The following is an 18,008-nucleotide window of genomic DNA, read 5'->3' on the forward strand; positions in this document are numbered from 1 at the left end:
ATAAGGCAGAGAGGTATATATACAAGTTGATGGATTATATGCAGAACGTGGGGAAGCCGCGTGTCGTGACTTGACCAACTAGTGAAGGTGGGAGGTAATTTCGTAAATAAGAGAGAAGACTCAAGACTCCTACGTCATGGATGGGGCATGCAGAAATTGAATTGTGGCACATAATTAAGTACAGGAATCAACGAAGAAAGGACCTTATTTAGACCTTTCGACATCATTTGAATATAGGAAAAATTACTAATTACTCCATCTATTTAATCAAATTAATTATTTGATTTTTAAAAAAATATATATAACTTAATCTTCATATTAAATGACACGAATGTAAAAATTATTGAAAAATAATAATAAACAAAAGCTAAACACTGGAAAGAATATAATAATAAACAAAAGCTAAACACTGGAAAGAATATCTCCCCCTCCTCTTTTCCTTTTCTCCTTCAGATCTTTTCTTTGGGTGATTACTAATGAATTTTTCATCGGTAACTATCCTAAATTAATTATCTTTATTTGTTTTGTTATTTTGTTTGTTAGTTTTGTTTCTAATAAACCCTCATATCTGTGTTCGTTTAGAATATATTTAAATTTATCTTCTTAGATATGTGTTTATTAGGAATAAATTTTAGGTTCTCTTTCTAATATTGGAGTTTTATTTTCTCCCTATCGCGGGTTTTTTTTTCTTTTGCTATATTTAATGAGCTCCTTGACAATTCAAAAAACAATATGGATTATTGATTTTTTTTTATTAAACACTTTAGATTTTTAAATATGGATAATGGTATTCTATCAATAAAGCCTAGTAATGCAGTTCTTACTTCATTAACATTAGCTAGGTGGCTTAATCGCTTCTGCAAATCACAAAGGTAGTAAGTTCTTGAAAAAGCAGTATTGCAAAATGTTTCTTTAGCCGTCTAAAATGAAAAATGATCATTTAATACTTGGAAGATTATTTTCATTTGTTCAGATCTCTCTAATTAAAACATTTTAATTATCTAAAAGATTGTATACTTATTAACAAATTGTATTTTTTTATGAAAAAAAAAATATAAAAAAAAAAAAGAAAACAAAGAAAAGAGTAGGGTTAAGGGCCATCTAAAAAATATAAATGAAGGAAGACAATAAGAGTAGTGAAAAAAGAAAAAATAAGGAATTTTCTAGAGAGAAGGAATGCTTCTTCTTCTCTCAAGAAAAGATAATCCTCCATTCATAGTATTCAAAATTTCCAACTACACGCCATAAATTAAATTGTATATAAAATTGTGTGTTTTATGTTAACTTTGATTAATTATATATACTCATCAATTGGACAACAATGTGAATCACAATTCAACTACAAGAAAAAAAAAAAAAAGTGTATCAGAACCTAAGAAACTTCTAAAACTCATGTGATACATGATAACATTTGTTATTAATTATTTTTTTTTTTAATATTTTCCTATTATAATTAGAGATATCACAATTCACAAGTTACATTTTTTTAATATGTAATTAGATTCCATTGTTTAATTAATTAGGTTAAATGCAACTTATTCACGTGAGAAATTAAAAATTATAAGAAAAATACTTATATTGATTTTTATATAATTAAAATGTGCGCAGCATATTTAGCAGTAACAAACATAAATAGATATAGCCAGAAGAAGCATGCGTCTAGACGTCCTCAACACTCATAATTCTTTTATTCCAATATATCAAATAAAAGAATATTAGTGTTTAGCATTTTAATCCTAATTAAAATATTATTTATTTTATTTATATTGTTCGTTGGTATAATATTTATATTAATATTTGAAAGTTGAGAGAGTAATTTATGAAAAGTTATCATCCACTTTTAAAGGTTGATTAAGTATTTTAACTATATTATTATTTTTATATTTAATAATTAATTAAATAATTATTTTACTGTATACTTTTATTTTATCACTATATAAATAATTAATTACTAATAATTAATATCTAATAACTAATAATTAATAAAATAATTTATACTTACTAAAATAATTAATAACTATTAAAATAATTAATATCATTCAACGGTGCCATAATCTAAACTCAATTAGCAAGAATAGTAGAGTCCATGGCATATTCAGCTAGGTTCTCTAGACCATGGCATTTTATTTGTGATTGGTCTCTAGGCCTGTCTGTATTGTGCTCTGTTTCAGAGTCTCAGTACAATGGGTTTTAAGCCTTTCTTGAATGAATTGCAATTATACAACTCAATTAAATTAAATATTTATTTTAAGAATTTAAGATCGATTTTGTAGATTTTTTTTTTACACTCTAAATAATTTTATATTAAATTTTTAAAAATATATAATATATTTATATTATATTATTCTCTTTCAAATCAATTTAAATTTATTTTTTTTTTTTATTTTCTACTCTAATATACTCTAGCCCTTTAAATGAATTGCAATTATCATTTGAAAAAAAAAGAAAAAAAAGTCTTCATTCTTTGTTGGTTTTTGTGGTCCAGAAGCGATTGCATTTGGGCCATCATAAGATTCTGGTGATAACGAGTCCATAATCCAAGGCACTGTCAATGTGGCGTTCTTTAATTGGACAACCATGATGTGCAGCACGCGCTTACTTTACAACGGCCGTCTGCAGATCTGATTAGCTACGTGGCTCAATATTAAGCAGATTTTAAGCGTTTGGGCTATGTGGCGTATATGGTCGAGAAATTAAAAAGGCTTTGACCCGAAATCTGAAATCCACGTTACTTGTTTCTAACACAACAACGCCCGTTTCTCGTGGACGCCACGAGTCCCACGTTAAAAGGTGGCTTTCCCTGTTTTGATTTGTCAAAGAGCGGTAATCATATGAAACAAGGTCTACGATATCGGTCGCTGTAGTACAAATTAACACGCTTCTAACGGATGTGACAGCCAATCAGACTCTTTTAAAGCCGCCCAGGACCAGGCACTTGGCGCCATTGGAACGCAGTGGCATTAGCGTAATTTTAAGGCTTAACAGTGGCATTTACGGATCATGCTCCTCACTTTTGCCTCTCTATACTCTATAGAACCCTCTTTCCATTCCTAAGCGATTCTCTTCTATTTGTCGCCGCCGCCATGGCCGGGCTGAGCCGAGTTGGAGTAGCCACAGCCACGCCAGCACTCCGCGGCCTTGGATATCTTGCTACCTCTCGTGCCTACGGATCGGCTGCTGCGGTTCAATACGACTACGATTACGAATTCGACAACCAGTACTATTCGGGGGCAGAAGGAAGCAGAAATCTGCTCCGGGATTCGCGGCTTCCGGAGCCAAGGCTAGACTCGGCAGCGGCGTCGGACTGGGGAAGAGGAGTGCAATGGGTGTTGATAGGGGACCCGGCAGCTCAAAAGCACGTGTACGCTGAAAAGCTTTCGAAGCTTCTACAAGTTCCTCACATTTCCATGGGTACCCTCCTTCGCCAAGCGTATAACCCTAGCTCTTCTCTCTACATACAGGTGCTTCATTTGGGTTCTTTTGTTATGAATTTGATGTTATTTAATTAGTAAGAACTTGAATATTTGAAATGGGTGTTGAATCGATGCTTATGGTTCTATATAAATTTAAATTTAGGCACATTAATATAAAATGATGTTGAGCTGTCTTATTGAAATTTTTTTTACTTGCCCAAATTTAGATTGCAAGTGCGGTGAATGAAGGAAAGCTAGTACCAGAGGAAGTAATTTTTGGGTTGTTGTCCAAGAGGCTTGAAGAAGGTTACTGCAGAGGCGAAACTGGCTTCATTTTGGATGGCATTCCTCGAACAAGGATTCAAGCTGTATGTCTCATTGTTTTCTATTAATGCATTTGTATTTCTTGTGCCTCTTGTTGAAAAGTGCATATTGTGATCGTTACAATTAGAACTGTTGTAAAGCCCAGTAATTGAATTATACTGTAGTTCTCTTTACATTATTAATATTCTTTGATTTTGTTTTTCAGGAAATTCTTGATCAAATTGCTGAAATTGATCTAGTTGTGAATTTTAAATGTGCTGAAGAAAACTTGGTGAAGAGGGATTTTCTTACTGTAGGAAACTCAATGTCCTCTGTTACTGATGCTGGAAGTGTCTTGAAGGAAAAGTTCCGTATATATGCAGAACAGGTAATAAAAAATATTATCTTGTTTTATATAATTTCAAACCTGAATTATCACGATTGATATGTTATTATCAAATTGTTCTTAGTATTCTTATTGCAGAAATGCATGTTAATTTTGTCAACTATAGCATCCTTCTTTGTATTGTTGTAATTTTCACCTTTAATGGATAACTGCATTATCATGATGTTTTGTTACAGATTTTAAAGATCTTGTATTTTATATTCATCATAGATTTTCCTAATCGAACTCATGACTTCGTGGGTGTCAACTTTCAAATGCTTGTCTGCGATGTCCGTGTCCCTCAGTTCGTTGATATATATTTTTCTTGGAATGGGATTGTAGTCAAGAAGAAATATGCCATTTAAAAGAATAGCCAATTCAGCTTCTTCCTCATTTCTCCCTCCATCCCTGTGTTTGAATAATGATTGCATCATATCTAATGTCTTTTGTGATAAAAATTGAATCTCACTAGTTAATATTTAATGCAAAAGGGTGTATGAAATTTGAAATTTTGCTTATGAGATTATTTGCTTCTCTTCAGGGCAAGGCATTGGAAGATTACTACAGGAAACAAAAAAAACTGGTGGACTTTCAAGTAGCAGGTGCACCTGGAGAAACCTGGCAAGGCTTGTTGGCCGCATTACAGCTCAAGCATTTGGGTGCTGTTAATTCTTCACAGAAACTGGCTGCTTGAGTTGTTTTACCATTTAAATTGGTGTCTGCCTTAGTTCTATTCGCTTGCAGGTGTGTTAGTAAATATTTACAACATAAGCACACTGATTTATGTCTATTTTCCAAGCTGATTCTGAGTTGTTTTTCGAATTTTAGGCTACTAGATAGTGCAATTTTGAGGCTGTATGCTTGTAAGGTAATTTTGGTGAGAGATAAAAAAGCAAAGAACACTGGCATGTAATACTGTTTTACTATCAATTTCTCTATTTGTTTCTGTTTTTTGCTTTATGGCTTATATTTTTGCATTTCTGAAAAAAAAAATTGAATTGAAGAATTTTTTTTAGATTATTTGAAGAAAATAAAAGCTGAATCTAGATTTATTTTTGTCTATTTTAGTTTTTTTTTCAATTATTTTCTTCTTAATATGTGGTGGCGTGTCCGAATTTATTACGAATAAGTATTTGCGAAATAAAATAAACACAAGACAAAGGGGCCAAAAAGTAAGAGTTGAAATTTTTTTTTTTTACCAATGTAATTAATTAAAATGTATTTTACAATATTATTATTATTATTATTATTATTATAATAATAAACAGTACAAGATAATAATGAGGCATATGAATAGTACAAGATAGTAAAGAAAGACGCAAAAAAGACAATTAGTCAAGTAAGAGCACAGGCTTTTGAAAAGTTATATGAGAAATTTGGAACTAAAGAAGGGGAGAAAGATATTTATAGATTAGCAAGTATAAGAGAGAAAATGTCAAAATCTCAATCAAGTTAGGTGAATTAAGGATAAAGAAGGAAAAGTGTTGGTGAAAGATGATGACATTAAAGAAAGATGAAGAAATTATTTTAATGATCTGTTTAATAATAGTTAAAATAGTAATAGCGTGAATATAGACTATAGAACGATATAAAAGAATATGAATTATATTAGAAGGATTAGATCTTTAGAAGTAAAGGAAACACTTAAAAGAATGAAAGTGGGTAAAGCCTGTGGACCCGATGGAATACCAATTGAAGTGTGGAAGTGTTTGGGAGATATAAGAGTGACATGGTTAACTAAATTATTTAATAAGATTATAAACTTAAAGAAAATGTCTGATGAATGGAGGATGGGTATTTTAGTACCTATTTTTAAAAATAAGGGAGACGTACAGAGTTGCTCGAACTATAGGGGAATTAAACTCATGAGTCATATTATGAAGTTGTGGGAGATAGTTGTGGAACATCGACTACGTTATGATACTTCTATCTCTTTCAATAAATTTGGCTTATGATAGTGTTCTAAGAAATATCTTATGGAGTGTGTTAGAACAAAAAAATGTATCTATTAGGTACATACAAGTGTTGAAAGATATGTATGAAGGAGCAACTACTATTGTGCGCATAATGGGAAGAGACACGAGTTTTTCCGATCTCAATTGGATTACACCAAGGATCAGCTATAAGCCCTTACCTTTTTACATTAATTTTAGATGAATTGGCGAAACATATACAAGAGAGTATTCCTTGGTGCATGATGTTTGCGGATGATATTGTTCTGATAGATGAGACGCGAGCTTTCTAATAGAAAGCTAGAGCTTTGGAGAAGTACTCTAAAGTCAAAGGGCTTTAAGTTAAGTAGAACGAAAACAGAATACATGCACTACAAGTTCAGTGAAGGCCAAACTGGTGATAGGGAAGGAGTTAGTTTGGATGGAGTAGTACTGTCCCAAAGTAATTACTTTAAATATCTCGGCTCAGTCCTTCAAGTAGATGAGGGATGTGAGGAGGATGTTAGTCATAGGATTAAAATCGAATGGTTAAAGTGAAGACGTGCAACGGGAGTTTTATGTGATCGCAAGATTCCCAATAAGTTGAAAGGAAAATTTTACGGTACAACCATACGACCGGCTATATTATATGATAGTGAGTGTTGGGCACCAAAGGAGTTGTATGCGTCTAAGATAAGAGTTACAGAGATGAGAATGTTAAGGCAGATGAGTGGCCATACTAGACTAGATAAATTTCGTAATGAGAGTATTAGAGAAAAGGTAGGAGCGGTGCCAATTGAGGATAAGTTGAGAAAAGGGAGATTGAGGTGGTTTGGTCATGTGAAGCGTAGACATACGGAGGTTCAAGTTAGACAAGCAGAGCACATTAGGTTAGAGGATAGAAAGAAAAAAAAAGGATAGACCTAAATTGACTTTGAGGAGAGTAGTACAACATGGCCTAGAAACATTACAAATGTCTGAGGATTTAACTCAAAATTCGTTGCGAATCTATATAGCCGACCCTAAATTTTTGGGATAAAGGCTTAGTTGAGTTGAGTTTTATTATTATTATTATTATTATTATTATTATTATGACAAATTTCAGAAAAATTACAAGATAGTTCTTAGATTTATCAAAATTTGTATATTACTCTCTCTATTTTCAATTTAAAATAAATAAGTTTACGTGATTTCATTTTGGACATATTAATCTTTTCATCTAAATTATCTTTTCTTTTTCTTTTTCTTAACTGAACTTTGTTGATCAGCTCGAATCAGAATCCAGAACAGGAATAAGAAAGCTTGGAGGATATCTCAAGCTGCAGGACTTTTAATTAAAAAACAAAAAAAAGAGCCTATACAAATTAAAATTATTATAAATCTCCATCATCGTATCTTGAAAAATAATAAAAACAAAATTGTTTGTAGAGATAATAATGAAAATTTTTACAAATATTTATTGGTGTATTCTATGGTTAATTAATTTATAATAAAGTAAATAATTTAATAAAATTTTGAAATTTATCTTATTAAATTTTTGTAAAATATACTATTTTTCATAAAGTAATTAATTATGAAATTTTTTTTTCAATATCTTAAATTATTATATTTTTTACAACATCTTAAATTTTAATTAATATAATATATATTAAATATGAAATACTAAATAAATATATCTTACTTAATTTTATTTATAATATTTTTAATATTATTAAAAAAAATTATATATATTCTTTTATGTGAAGAAATTTTATTTTTTCGGTTAAGTTAATAAATTTTTTATAATTAACTATTTTATAAAAAAATTATTTTACAAAAATTAAAGTAGATAAATTATAAAATTTTATTAAAATATTTTATTTTTTTGTAACAAAGTAATATTTACTTTATTTTAAATCAAATAACTATAAAATACACCATATTTATAATGTATGTTCTTAAAATTTAAGATTTTTTATATTTTTAATATTCACGCAATGCACAAGTGATTTTCTAGTTCAATATAAATTAAATAACGTGTAGATGTTAATTTTTAGCCTTAAGGTCTTTACCTTGTAAACATTGATATAAATATAAATTAAATAATTAATGATGGTTAGAATTAGTTACTATGGATATATTTACAGAAGCCCAACTTATATTTACTATCTCCAGAAGTAGAAAATAGAAAACATACATATCTCAGTAAATGTACAGTCTTCAAAAAAGGCTCGGATACATATATACAACAACAAAGTCTTAATTCCAAACTTACGGACAAAGCTAAAAGGCCTGGATAAATGTATGTCCTGGGCTTAGGAGTGGCTATGTTTTGCTAAGCTTACAAGCGAGGTTAAAAGGATTGGATACATGTACACGTAAATAGCCAAAAGGAAGAATCAACAGAGAAGAGTGAAGCTAGTACAAGCAAGAAGAGCTACAACAAATGATTTGAGAGCTAGAGAACTTGGTAACTTGCCCTTATCATTCCTTAGGAAAAGGCCTTGATACAAAGGCAAGTTAATAAGAACCAAAGCACTACAAAGAAGAGTTTGCAAAGGCATAGTCTTGCAAAGCCTAAAAATACTGCCATTCATGATCACCTTATTCACAACTCCAACAAAGCAGAACAGGTTGAGCATTGCAAGTGTTGCTAAGATGGTGAGCATTGGAGAGGAATCTCCAAATTCCATTATCTCTTTCTCATACCTTTTCAACACATCTTCATCGATAAATTTTGCAGTGACTACAAATGTTGAATCAGTGAATCCTACCATCTTTAAAATGGTGTCAATGAAGGCAAAGAAGTAGGAGCTTGTTCTTTTATATAACCACATTCGCTGTTCATACCACCAGCCAAGTATTGTGCCCCCAGACCACAGGAATTCAGCTAGGTTATAAATATATTGAGTAGATATTACATAAGCAAAAGGTAGGAACCATGGGCTTGAGACCTGAAAAAAACAAAATAATATTTGATTAAAGGCTTGTAATAAAATTGATAGAAGAGAGAAAATCAAATTAAGAGAACTACATACCTGTGGGAACAACGATATGCCTTTAAGGAGATAAAAAGAAGGGATGATAGCGTAATATAATACTGGCAAGCTGATTGGAGCCCAGAGACAATATAAGCAATACCCAAATTGTAGGCCAAGGCTAATCTTTCCATGGGCATACCATAAAGGGCTATACTTACAGAACAAAATCTGGAAATCACCTTCAGCCCATCTCCTTTGCTGCACCAGTGTCTGAGGCAAGGTAGTTGGTGCAATACCTATGAATGCCTTCCTTTCTGGATTGAAATACACTGACTTCCATCCTCTGCATTGGATTGACAACCCAGTAATAACGTCTTCGACCGGACACCCGTATCTTAGCCCCATCTGCAATCCAACATTCTTTTAGTTACAATAGAATTTCGAATCATGTTCATAAGAAATTATTAATGGAGTAGCTGATAGACCTCTTTTCCCCATTGAGTGTTTTCCTCGTAAGTATAGCTTGCAAGAGGTTTTGTTTCTTCTTCTAATTCCAGTATACTCTTTGGTGTCTTATGATCATCATCTTTCTTCCATTCAAACTTGCAATCTTTAGTGAATTTCCTTCCACAGAGAGCATCTCTCCTATGAAAGCAGCCAGTTCCAATGTATAGAGGGCCTTCATAACCATCCAAACCATGGAATTCCACCTTCATTGCCAACATTTAACAAAGAAGCAAAATGAATTATCAAACTCACATGTCAGATAAAATGGAACATACATGTGTGTCTATGCACTTACATTGAAACCAACTCGTAATGAGTTGCTATATATATCATTCTTCGTAAGATTTCCAAAGTGCTGTGGATATTGCACAAAAGCAATGTCATGGCTTTTCTCTTTATCCATGAAGAAGCAGAGTGCATCCTGGATAGATAATGAATTATTTGAGTACATATCACAATCTAGATTGAGAATAATCGGTCCATTGCTGATCTTTGATGACACTCTAATCTGCATATTAGACCAAAAAAATAAATAAATAAATAAATGATCTTGGAACCAACCTAGCCACGACAAACGTTTGTGTCATACATGACCAAAACCTAGCTATTATAGTAGGCATGCAAATTTAAAGCACGCACATAATCACAATCACAATCACAATCACACAATATAAGAAAAAAGTATAAATACAACATGGGATTTACATGGTTTGATTGTAAGGTTTATATCCACAGGCAAGATAAGAAATAAAGTTTTACTGTGATGAAAAGAGTAAGATACAATCAATAACTCTCAAACCCTAACCCAAGTGTTTACTATGCCCTCCCCTATAACCACAAACCTCACTTTCTATCCCAATCGGCTCATATTGCGAAACTTTTTGGTCGGGTCCATGAAAATATATCCAAAATTTAAGCCACACAAAAATAACACTAACATTGAATGTGTACACACAAATATGGGTGGTTGGATAAAACTTAATTAATTACCAAGGCATTCATAGCCCCAGCTTTGAAATGGTGTGGATGTTGGGGTCTCTTCTCTCTAGCAAGGTATACTAGACCAGGCAAAGCACACCCATCAATATCTTTGGCATTTGGATCTTTCCCATCTATCAAGATCTGGAAAATTAACATGGTGGAAATACAAACATCAAATACAGAGACTAAAATAATACTTATTGGGAAACTTATGTAAGTAAAAAAAAAAAATGGTTACTTGAAGAATAGTGTCATGGTCAAGTTGTGAAGAGTATGAATCCCACTGTGAAAATCCTCTATGTTTGAAGCGTTCTTCTTCAGGGATTCGACCTAGCTTGGTTGCAATTTCAATTCGGTCTTCCATTTCTTCATATAATTTCTGCAATGATGTAGCTTATTCATACTTCAACTTATCATAGCCAATCTTGAAAGTTTGTTTAATTTTTTGTAGATTTTAGGAATTATTTCTTTTGTAAATGTTGTAGTTTATGAATGAAAGTAACCAAAGAAGCAAAATAAATCATTACCTTAATATCAACCCAAACCTCATTGTGATGAGAATGATCCAGATTAGATTTGGAAGCAAAATAAGCAGCAGGTGACCTTGGTTCCACATTGAATTTCTTACAATATGGTATCCAATGTTTTGCAAACTTGGAGGCCTCTAAGAGAGCATAAAATGTAAGGTCTGATCCACCATCGTCCGACAGATACACACTAAGTTTTTCTGGTAAATAATCATACGCCATTACCGATAATACTGTATTAACCACCATTATTGGTGGCTCTATCTTGAAATTTGCTGTGCATACAAATATATCTACCTCAGGCAACTCATTCTTGTACCTGTTTGGACATAAATTCAACATAAATATCGTTACGAACAAAATTTACAAAATTTACTTAGACCCGATCTATCATATATTCAAGATATAAATATGCGTCTCTCACACTTATATTACATGTGGGTCTCATTATACACGAAAGTGTTAATAGCACATTAGTTGAGATATATTTCTATTTTGATAAATAAAAATAAAGTAAAGAAATTATCGATTGAATCAAGAATCCATTGTTTTAAATTCAGTATGGATAAACGATTTTTCTATCTTATACTATCTTGATCAACAACGAACGTGTTAATATCACATCAGTTGAGATATGTGCCCAAATCCTAGGTACTCCTCCTTGAGCTAGCTTTTGGTTGAGTCTCCAATCAATGTTGAGGGTGAGGCTGAGAACTTTGTTGATATCTTGCATCAGTTTGGAGTTTGTGCTCTTAGTACTCATTTTCTTTAGGGTTAATTTGGATAAGAGTGAAGGAAATATAAAAGTAAGGAGTGTAAATGAGCTATGTATCTCTACTTGAAAAAAGATAAATTAATAGAGAATAAGTAAAGTTGCCTCTTAAAAGTAAGAAATAGGACTATTTTTATTTTTACACCCCTTATTTACCCTACTTTCTCCTCTTTCCTCGTTTTATCTTCAGCTTCTTAAACATCAATATTTTTTTATGGATCCTCTTACCCTTACTTCTTCTTATCTTTTCTTACCTTCTTAAAATTTTTCTTAGTTAAGATATAAAATCTCTAAATGGAAATTCGAAAGATCCAATCAGATGTAGCATCGTCTGATTTCCCAAGTTCCCATCTATTTACGTGACAAAAGTTATCATTCCTAACCAAATATCAGAACGGTTAATGCATGCTCTTAAGTAGGAGTATGAGCAGGGTACCTCTGAGAGAGCCTGTCCTTGAAGGTGCACCGGAAGACTGATTTCCACCTGACAGCTTGAGTGATGACCCAGTAAAGACTGAACCATAACTCAGCTCCTAGCAACCCAATCCAAACCCATCTTCCATCTTCTCCCTTTCTTGGCATCTTACTAATTCTATAAGCCCATATGCAGCATATACCAAGAAACACTGTCACAGCAAAGAGCCTGTAAAAGACTCTACCCTTGGCTTCTTTTGTTTCAAACAATGGAATATACTTCCCTCTTTCCATCTCTCTGTTTCTCTCATGTCGAGAAGCCAAAGCAACCGTCATGTCCATATAATGGATTCAGCAGGGCTCTCACTACTTGTCTTTATTTGTGCAAAGAAAATTTAAAACAAAAGAAAATTATAAAAAAAAGGACAAGAAAAGAAAAGAATCATAGTCACAGAATATACATCTTATAGATTGGAAAAGGACAAAATATGATCATGGGCAATTATTAAATGGAAGTGTAATTATTAAGATTACTAGTATCATCACACAAACACGATGTAAAGTAATAATAATAAAATAGAATTTTTACGGTTTAATAGTAAAGTTTACGCTCGTAAATAAAATAAGTGAGAAAAAAATTTTATTATGGTAAAAGTAATGAGTTTCCGTACACTTTAATTTATGGTAAAAAATTTCTTAATATTTATTTTAACTCAATTAAACTCAACTCAACTAAGCCTTTATCTCAAAAATTTGAGGTCGGCTATATGGATTCGCTTTTTCCACTCTGAACGATTTTGGGTTAAATCCTCAGAAATATGTAATACTTCTAAGTCATGTTGTACTACTCTTCTTCAAGTCAATTTAGGTCTACCCCTTTTTTTCTTTCTATCATCTAACCTAATGTGCTCTACTTGTCTAACTGGAGCCTCCGTATGTCTACGCTTCACATGACCAAATCACCTCAATCTCCCTTCTCTCAACTTATCTTCAATTGGCACCACTCCTTCCTTTTCTCTAATACTCTCATTACGGACTTTATCTAATCTAGTATGGCCACTCATATACCTTAATATTCTCATCTCTGCAACTCTTATCTTAGATGCATACGACTCTTTCAGTGCCTAACACTCACTACCATATAACATAGTCGGTCGTATGGCTGTACGGTAAAATTTTCCTTTCAATTTATTGGGAATCTTACGATCACATAAAACTCCCATAGCACGTCTCCACTTCAACCATCCGGCTTTAATCCTATGACTAACATCCTCCTCACATCCCCCATCTACTTGAGGGATTGAGCCTAGATATTTAAAGTGATTACTTTGTAACAGTACCACTCCATTCAAACTAACTCCTTCTCTATCACCAGTTTGGCCTTCACTGAACTTGCAATGCATGTATTCTGTCTTCGTTCTACTTAACTTAAAACCCTTTGACTCTAGAGTACTTCTCCAAAGTTCTAGCTTTCTATTGACTCCTTCTCGTGTCTCATCTATCAGAACAATATCATCCGCAAACATCATGCACCAAGGAATACTCTCTTGTATATGTTTCGTCAGTTCATCTAAAACTAATGTAAAAAGGTAAGGGCTTATGACTGATCCTTGGTGTAATCCAATTGAGATCGGAAAATCTCTTGTGTCCCCTCCCACTGTGCGCACAATAGTAGTTGCTCCTTCATACATATCTTTCAATACTTGTATGTACCTAATAGATACCCTCTTTTGTTCTAACACATTCCATAAGACCTCTCTTGGAACACTATCATAAGCCTTCTCCAAATCAATAAAAACCATGTGTAGATCTTTCTTCACATCTCTATATTTCTCTATCAAGCTTCTAATGAGAAAGATCGCTTCCATAGTTGAACGACCGGGCATGAAACCAAATTGATTGAGAGAGATAGAAGTATCATGATGTAGTCGATGCTCCACAACTCTCTCCCACAACTTCATAGTATGGCTCATGAGTTTAATTCCCTTATAGTTTGAGCAACTCTGTATGTCTCCTTTATTTTTAAAAATAGGTACTAAAATACTCTTCCTCCATTCATCAGACATTTTCTTTGAGTTTAGAATCTTATTAAATAATTTAGTTAACCATGCCACTCCCATATCTCCTAAATACTTCCACACTTCAATTGGTATTTCATCGGGTCCACAGGCTTTACCCACTTTCATTCTCTTAAGTGCTTCATTTACTTCTAAGATCGAATCCTTCTAGTATAATTTACATTCTTTTCTATTATTCTATAATCTATATTCACGCTATTACCATTTTGACTATTATTAAAGAGATCATTAAAATAATTTCTCCATCTTTCTTTAATGTCCTCATCTTTCACCAACACTTTTCCTTCTTTATCCTTAATGCACCTAACTTGATTGAGATCTTGACATTTCCTTTCTCTACTCCTTGCTAATCTATAAATATCTTTCTCCCATTCTTTAGTTCCAAGTTTCTCATATAACTTTTCAAAGGCCTGTGCTCTTCCTTTACTAACTGCCTTTTTTGTCTCTTTCTTTGCTATCTTGTACTGTTCATATGCCTCATTATTATCACATTTAGGTAATTTCTTATACCATTCTCTTTTTCTCTTCACTACCTTTTGTACTTCCTCATTCCACCACCATCTCTCTTTTGAGGGTGGTCCATGTCCTTTAGACTCTCCAGGTACTTTTCTAGCTACTTCTCTAATCTTGGATGCCATCTGTATCCACATATCATTGGCCTCCATATCTAGCTTCCATACTTCGGACTCGAGAAGCTCATTTTTGAGCTTCACTTGCTTTACTCCTTTGAACTCCCACCACTTTGTTCGAGCTACACTATTTCTTCTGACCTTACTTGAATTGTTCCTAAACTTGACATCCAAGACCACCAACCTATGTTGACTTGTTAAAGCCTCTCCTGGAATGACCTTGCAATCCTTGCATAGAGCTCTATTTGTCTTCCTGGTTAAGAGGAAGTCGATTTGGCTTCTATGTTGCCCACTTTTAAAAGTCACTAAATGTGACTCTCTTTTTATAAAATAGGTATTTGCTAGTATTAGGTCGTATGCCATAGCAAAATCCAGGATGTTTTTTCCCTCCTCATTTCGACTGCCAAAACCAAAACCAAAATGAACATTCTCATAACCTTGTCTATCACTTCCTACATGTCCATTCAAATCTCCACCAATGAAAACATTTTCTTCATTCGGTATGCTTTGCATTAAATCATCCATATCTTCCCAAAACCTTTGTTTACTCTCACTGTCTAGTCCTATTTGTGGGGCATAAGCACTAACTATATTTATTGTTTCTCCTTCTTGTACTAGCTTTACTAGTATAATTCTATCTCCTACTCTTTTCACAGCTACTACTGCGTCTTTCAATGTTCTGTCTATGATTATACATACTCCGTTCTTGTATCTCTCCTTTCCGGTAAACCACAGTTTGTACCATGAATTACCCACTTCCTTACTTTTCTCTCCTACCCATTTAGTCTCCTGAATGCAAGCAATATTCATCCTTCTCCTTTCCAAGGTATCCACAAGCTCCATTAATTTTCCTGTAAGTGATCCAACATTCCAAGTTCCAACCCTGATCCTCCTCCTATCTTGCTCCTTCCTAATTGGTCTCTTTCTATGATATCTTCTATTGTTTTCTATGTCTATCTTGTGTTCTGTTCCACTATTTGTTCTACTATCTGTCCTATGGACTAACTTCTTTACCCACACCCGTCCATGATGTGGGAACCCTTGCTCACTTAACACCACACCCAGGCGCCGCCATGACGCGTCGCTTTCGGTGAACGCCCTACACCCTTGCATATTTATCACTACACCCGGGCTCTGATGTAGCGCGTCGTTAGTAGAGGACGCCCCAACGTTTATATCATTTGAATCCATATCATAGGGTGTGACGAAATTTTTACGCTGTTTGTCACCTACCGCAACCCTCCTCCTTTATCCGGGCTTGGGACCGGCTAAGCGCAAACTACTTAGGCAGAGTTTAATATTTATTTTAAGTAATATAAAATTTCGTTAGGACTTTTAATAGTTAATTTTTAGTATAAAATTTATAATCTTTAATATTAATTTGTTCAATTTAAATTGTTAAGAGTATAAATAGAGAGAACAGGATAAAAAAAATTAAAGAGAAATTAATTATAAAATTTTTTTAATTAATTAAAATTTTTTTTCTCACAATTGTCAAATTAAAGGGAAAATAACTTAAAAATTCGCTATTTAAGGTTATATTCAGATGAGTGGAGTTCCATTCTTGACTGATGTTCTTGAGCAATTTTCTTTTCTTTGATGCCAATAATACCTTCTGAAAGAATAGCCAATTCAGCATCTTCCTCATTTCTCCCTCCATCCCTGTGGTTGAATAATGATTGCATCATATCTAATGCCTTTTGTGATAAAAATTGAATCTCTCTGGTTAATATTTAATGAAAAAGGGTGTATGAAATTTGAAATTTTGCTTATGAGATTATTTGCCTCTCTTCAGGGCAAGGCATTGGAAGATTACTACAGGAAACAAAAAAAACTGGTGGACTTTCAAGTAGCATGTGCACCTGGAGAAACCTGGCAAGGCTTGTTGGCCGCATTACAGCTCAAGCATTTGGGTGCTGTTAATTCTTCACAATAAGTGGCTGCTTGAGTTGTTTTACCATTTAAATTGGTGTCTGCCTTAGTTCCTTTCACATGCAGGTGTGTTGGTAAATATTTACAACATAAGCACACTGATTCATGTCTATTTTCCAAGCTGATTTTGAGTTGTTTTTCGAGTTTTAGACTACTACATAGTGCAATTTTGAGGCTGTATGCTTGTAAGGTAGTTTTGGTGAGAGATAAAAAAGCAAAGAACACTGGCATGTAATACTGTCTTACTATCAGTTTCTCTATTTGTTTCTTTTTTTTTTTTGCTTTATGGCTTGTATTTTTGCATTTCTAAAAAAAGAAGAAAAAAAACATTGAATTGAAGAATTTTTTTAAGATTATTTAAAGAGAAGAAAAACTGAATCTAGATTTATTTTTGTCTATTTTAGTAATTTTTTTAATTATTTTCTTGTTAATATGTGGTGGCATGTCAGAATTTATTATGAACAAGTATTTGTGAAATAAAATAAACACAAGACAAAGGGGGCTAAAAAGTAATAGTTGAAATTTATTATTATTTTTTTACTAATGTAATTAATTAAAATTTATTTTTATTATTATTATTATTATTATTATTATTATTATAATTATTATGACAAATTTTAGAAAAATTACAAGATAGTTCTTAGATTTATCAAAATTTATATATTACTCTCTCCATTTTCGATTTAAAATAAATAAGTTTACGTGATTTCATTTTGGACATATGAATCTTTTCATCTAAATTATCTTTTCTTTTTCTTTTTTCAACTGATCAGCTGGAATCAGAATCCAGAACAGGAAAAAGAAAGGTCGGAGGATATCCCAAGCTGTAGGACTTTTTAAAAAAAAAAAAAAAAAAAAAAGCCTACATAAATTCAAATTATTATAAATCTCCATCAGAAAAAAATAAAAAAGCATATTTATATGTGAAAATAATGAACGAGAATTTCTACAAATAAATGTATGTTCCTAAAATTTAAAATTTTTTTACATTCTAATATTTTTTCTAAAAATATACATACAATGCACGAATGAATGTCTAGTGTTCAATATAAATTAAATAACGAGTAGATGTTAATTTTTAGCCTTAAAGACTGTACCTTGCAAATATTGATATAAATATTAATTAAATTAAATAATTAATGACGGTTGTAATTAATATTTTACTATCTCAAGAAG

At 32.5% G+C, this 18,008-nt stretch overlaps 2 protein-coding genes across 3 annotated transcripts; one reads left to right on the forward strand and one right to left on the reverse strand.

Annotated features, from left to right (window-relative positions):
• The first annotated feature begins 2,970 nt into the window (after window positions 1-2,970).
• Window positions 2,971-5,047, forward strand: LOC110636575 (probable adenylate kinase 7, mitochondrial). Its single transcript, XM_058136699.1, has 4 exons — window positions 2,971-3,461; window positions 3,641-3,781; window positions 3,943-4,104; window positions 4,643-5,047. Exons 1-4 carry the CDS (start codon window positions 3,084-3,086, stop codon window positions 4,793-4,795), a joined length of 834 nt encoding a protein of 277 aa, XP_057992682.1. The 5' UTR covers window positions 2,971-3,083; the 3' UTR covers window positions 4,796-5,047.
• A 3,104-nt stretch (window positions 5,048-8,151) lies between these two features.
• LOC110636576 (cellulose synthase-like protein E1) lies at window positions 8,152-12,551 on the reverse strand. 2 transcript variants are annotated; one of them, XM_058136659.1, is made up of 8 exons: window positions 12,216-12,551; window positions 11,008-11,326; window positions 10,719-10,859; window positions 10,490-10,621; window positions 9,795-9,920; window positions 9,478-9,702; window positions 9,050-9,397; window positions 8,152-8,965 (listed from the first exon to the last, which is right to left on the reverse strand). In XM_058136659.1, exons 1-8 carry the CDS (start codon window positions 12,533-12,535, stop codon window positions 8,411-8,413), a joined length of 2,166 nt encoding a protein of 721 aa, XP_057992642.1. In that variant the 5' UTR covers window positions 12,536-12,551; the 3' UTR covers window positions 8,152-8,410. The 2 variants fall into 2 exon arrangements, with proteins under 2 accessions (XP_057992642.1, XP_057992641.1); XM_058136658.1 differs by having other exon boundaries at window positions 9,795-10,007.
• Between the last annotated feature and the right edge of the window lie 5,457 nt (window positions 12,552-18,008).

The sequence above is a fragment of the Hevea brasiliensis genome, chromosome 15, assembly GCF_030052815.1.
Source record: "Hevea brasiliensis isolate MT/VB/25A 57/8 chromosome 15, ASM3005281v1, whole genome shotgun sequence".
Taxonomy (NCBI): domain Eukaryota; kingdom Viridiplantae; phylum Streptophyta; class Magnoliopsida; order Malpighiales; family Euphorbiaceae; genus Hevea; species Hevea brasiliensis.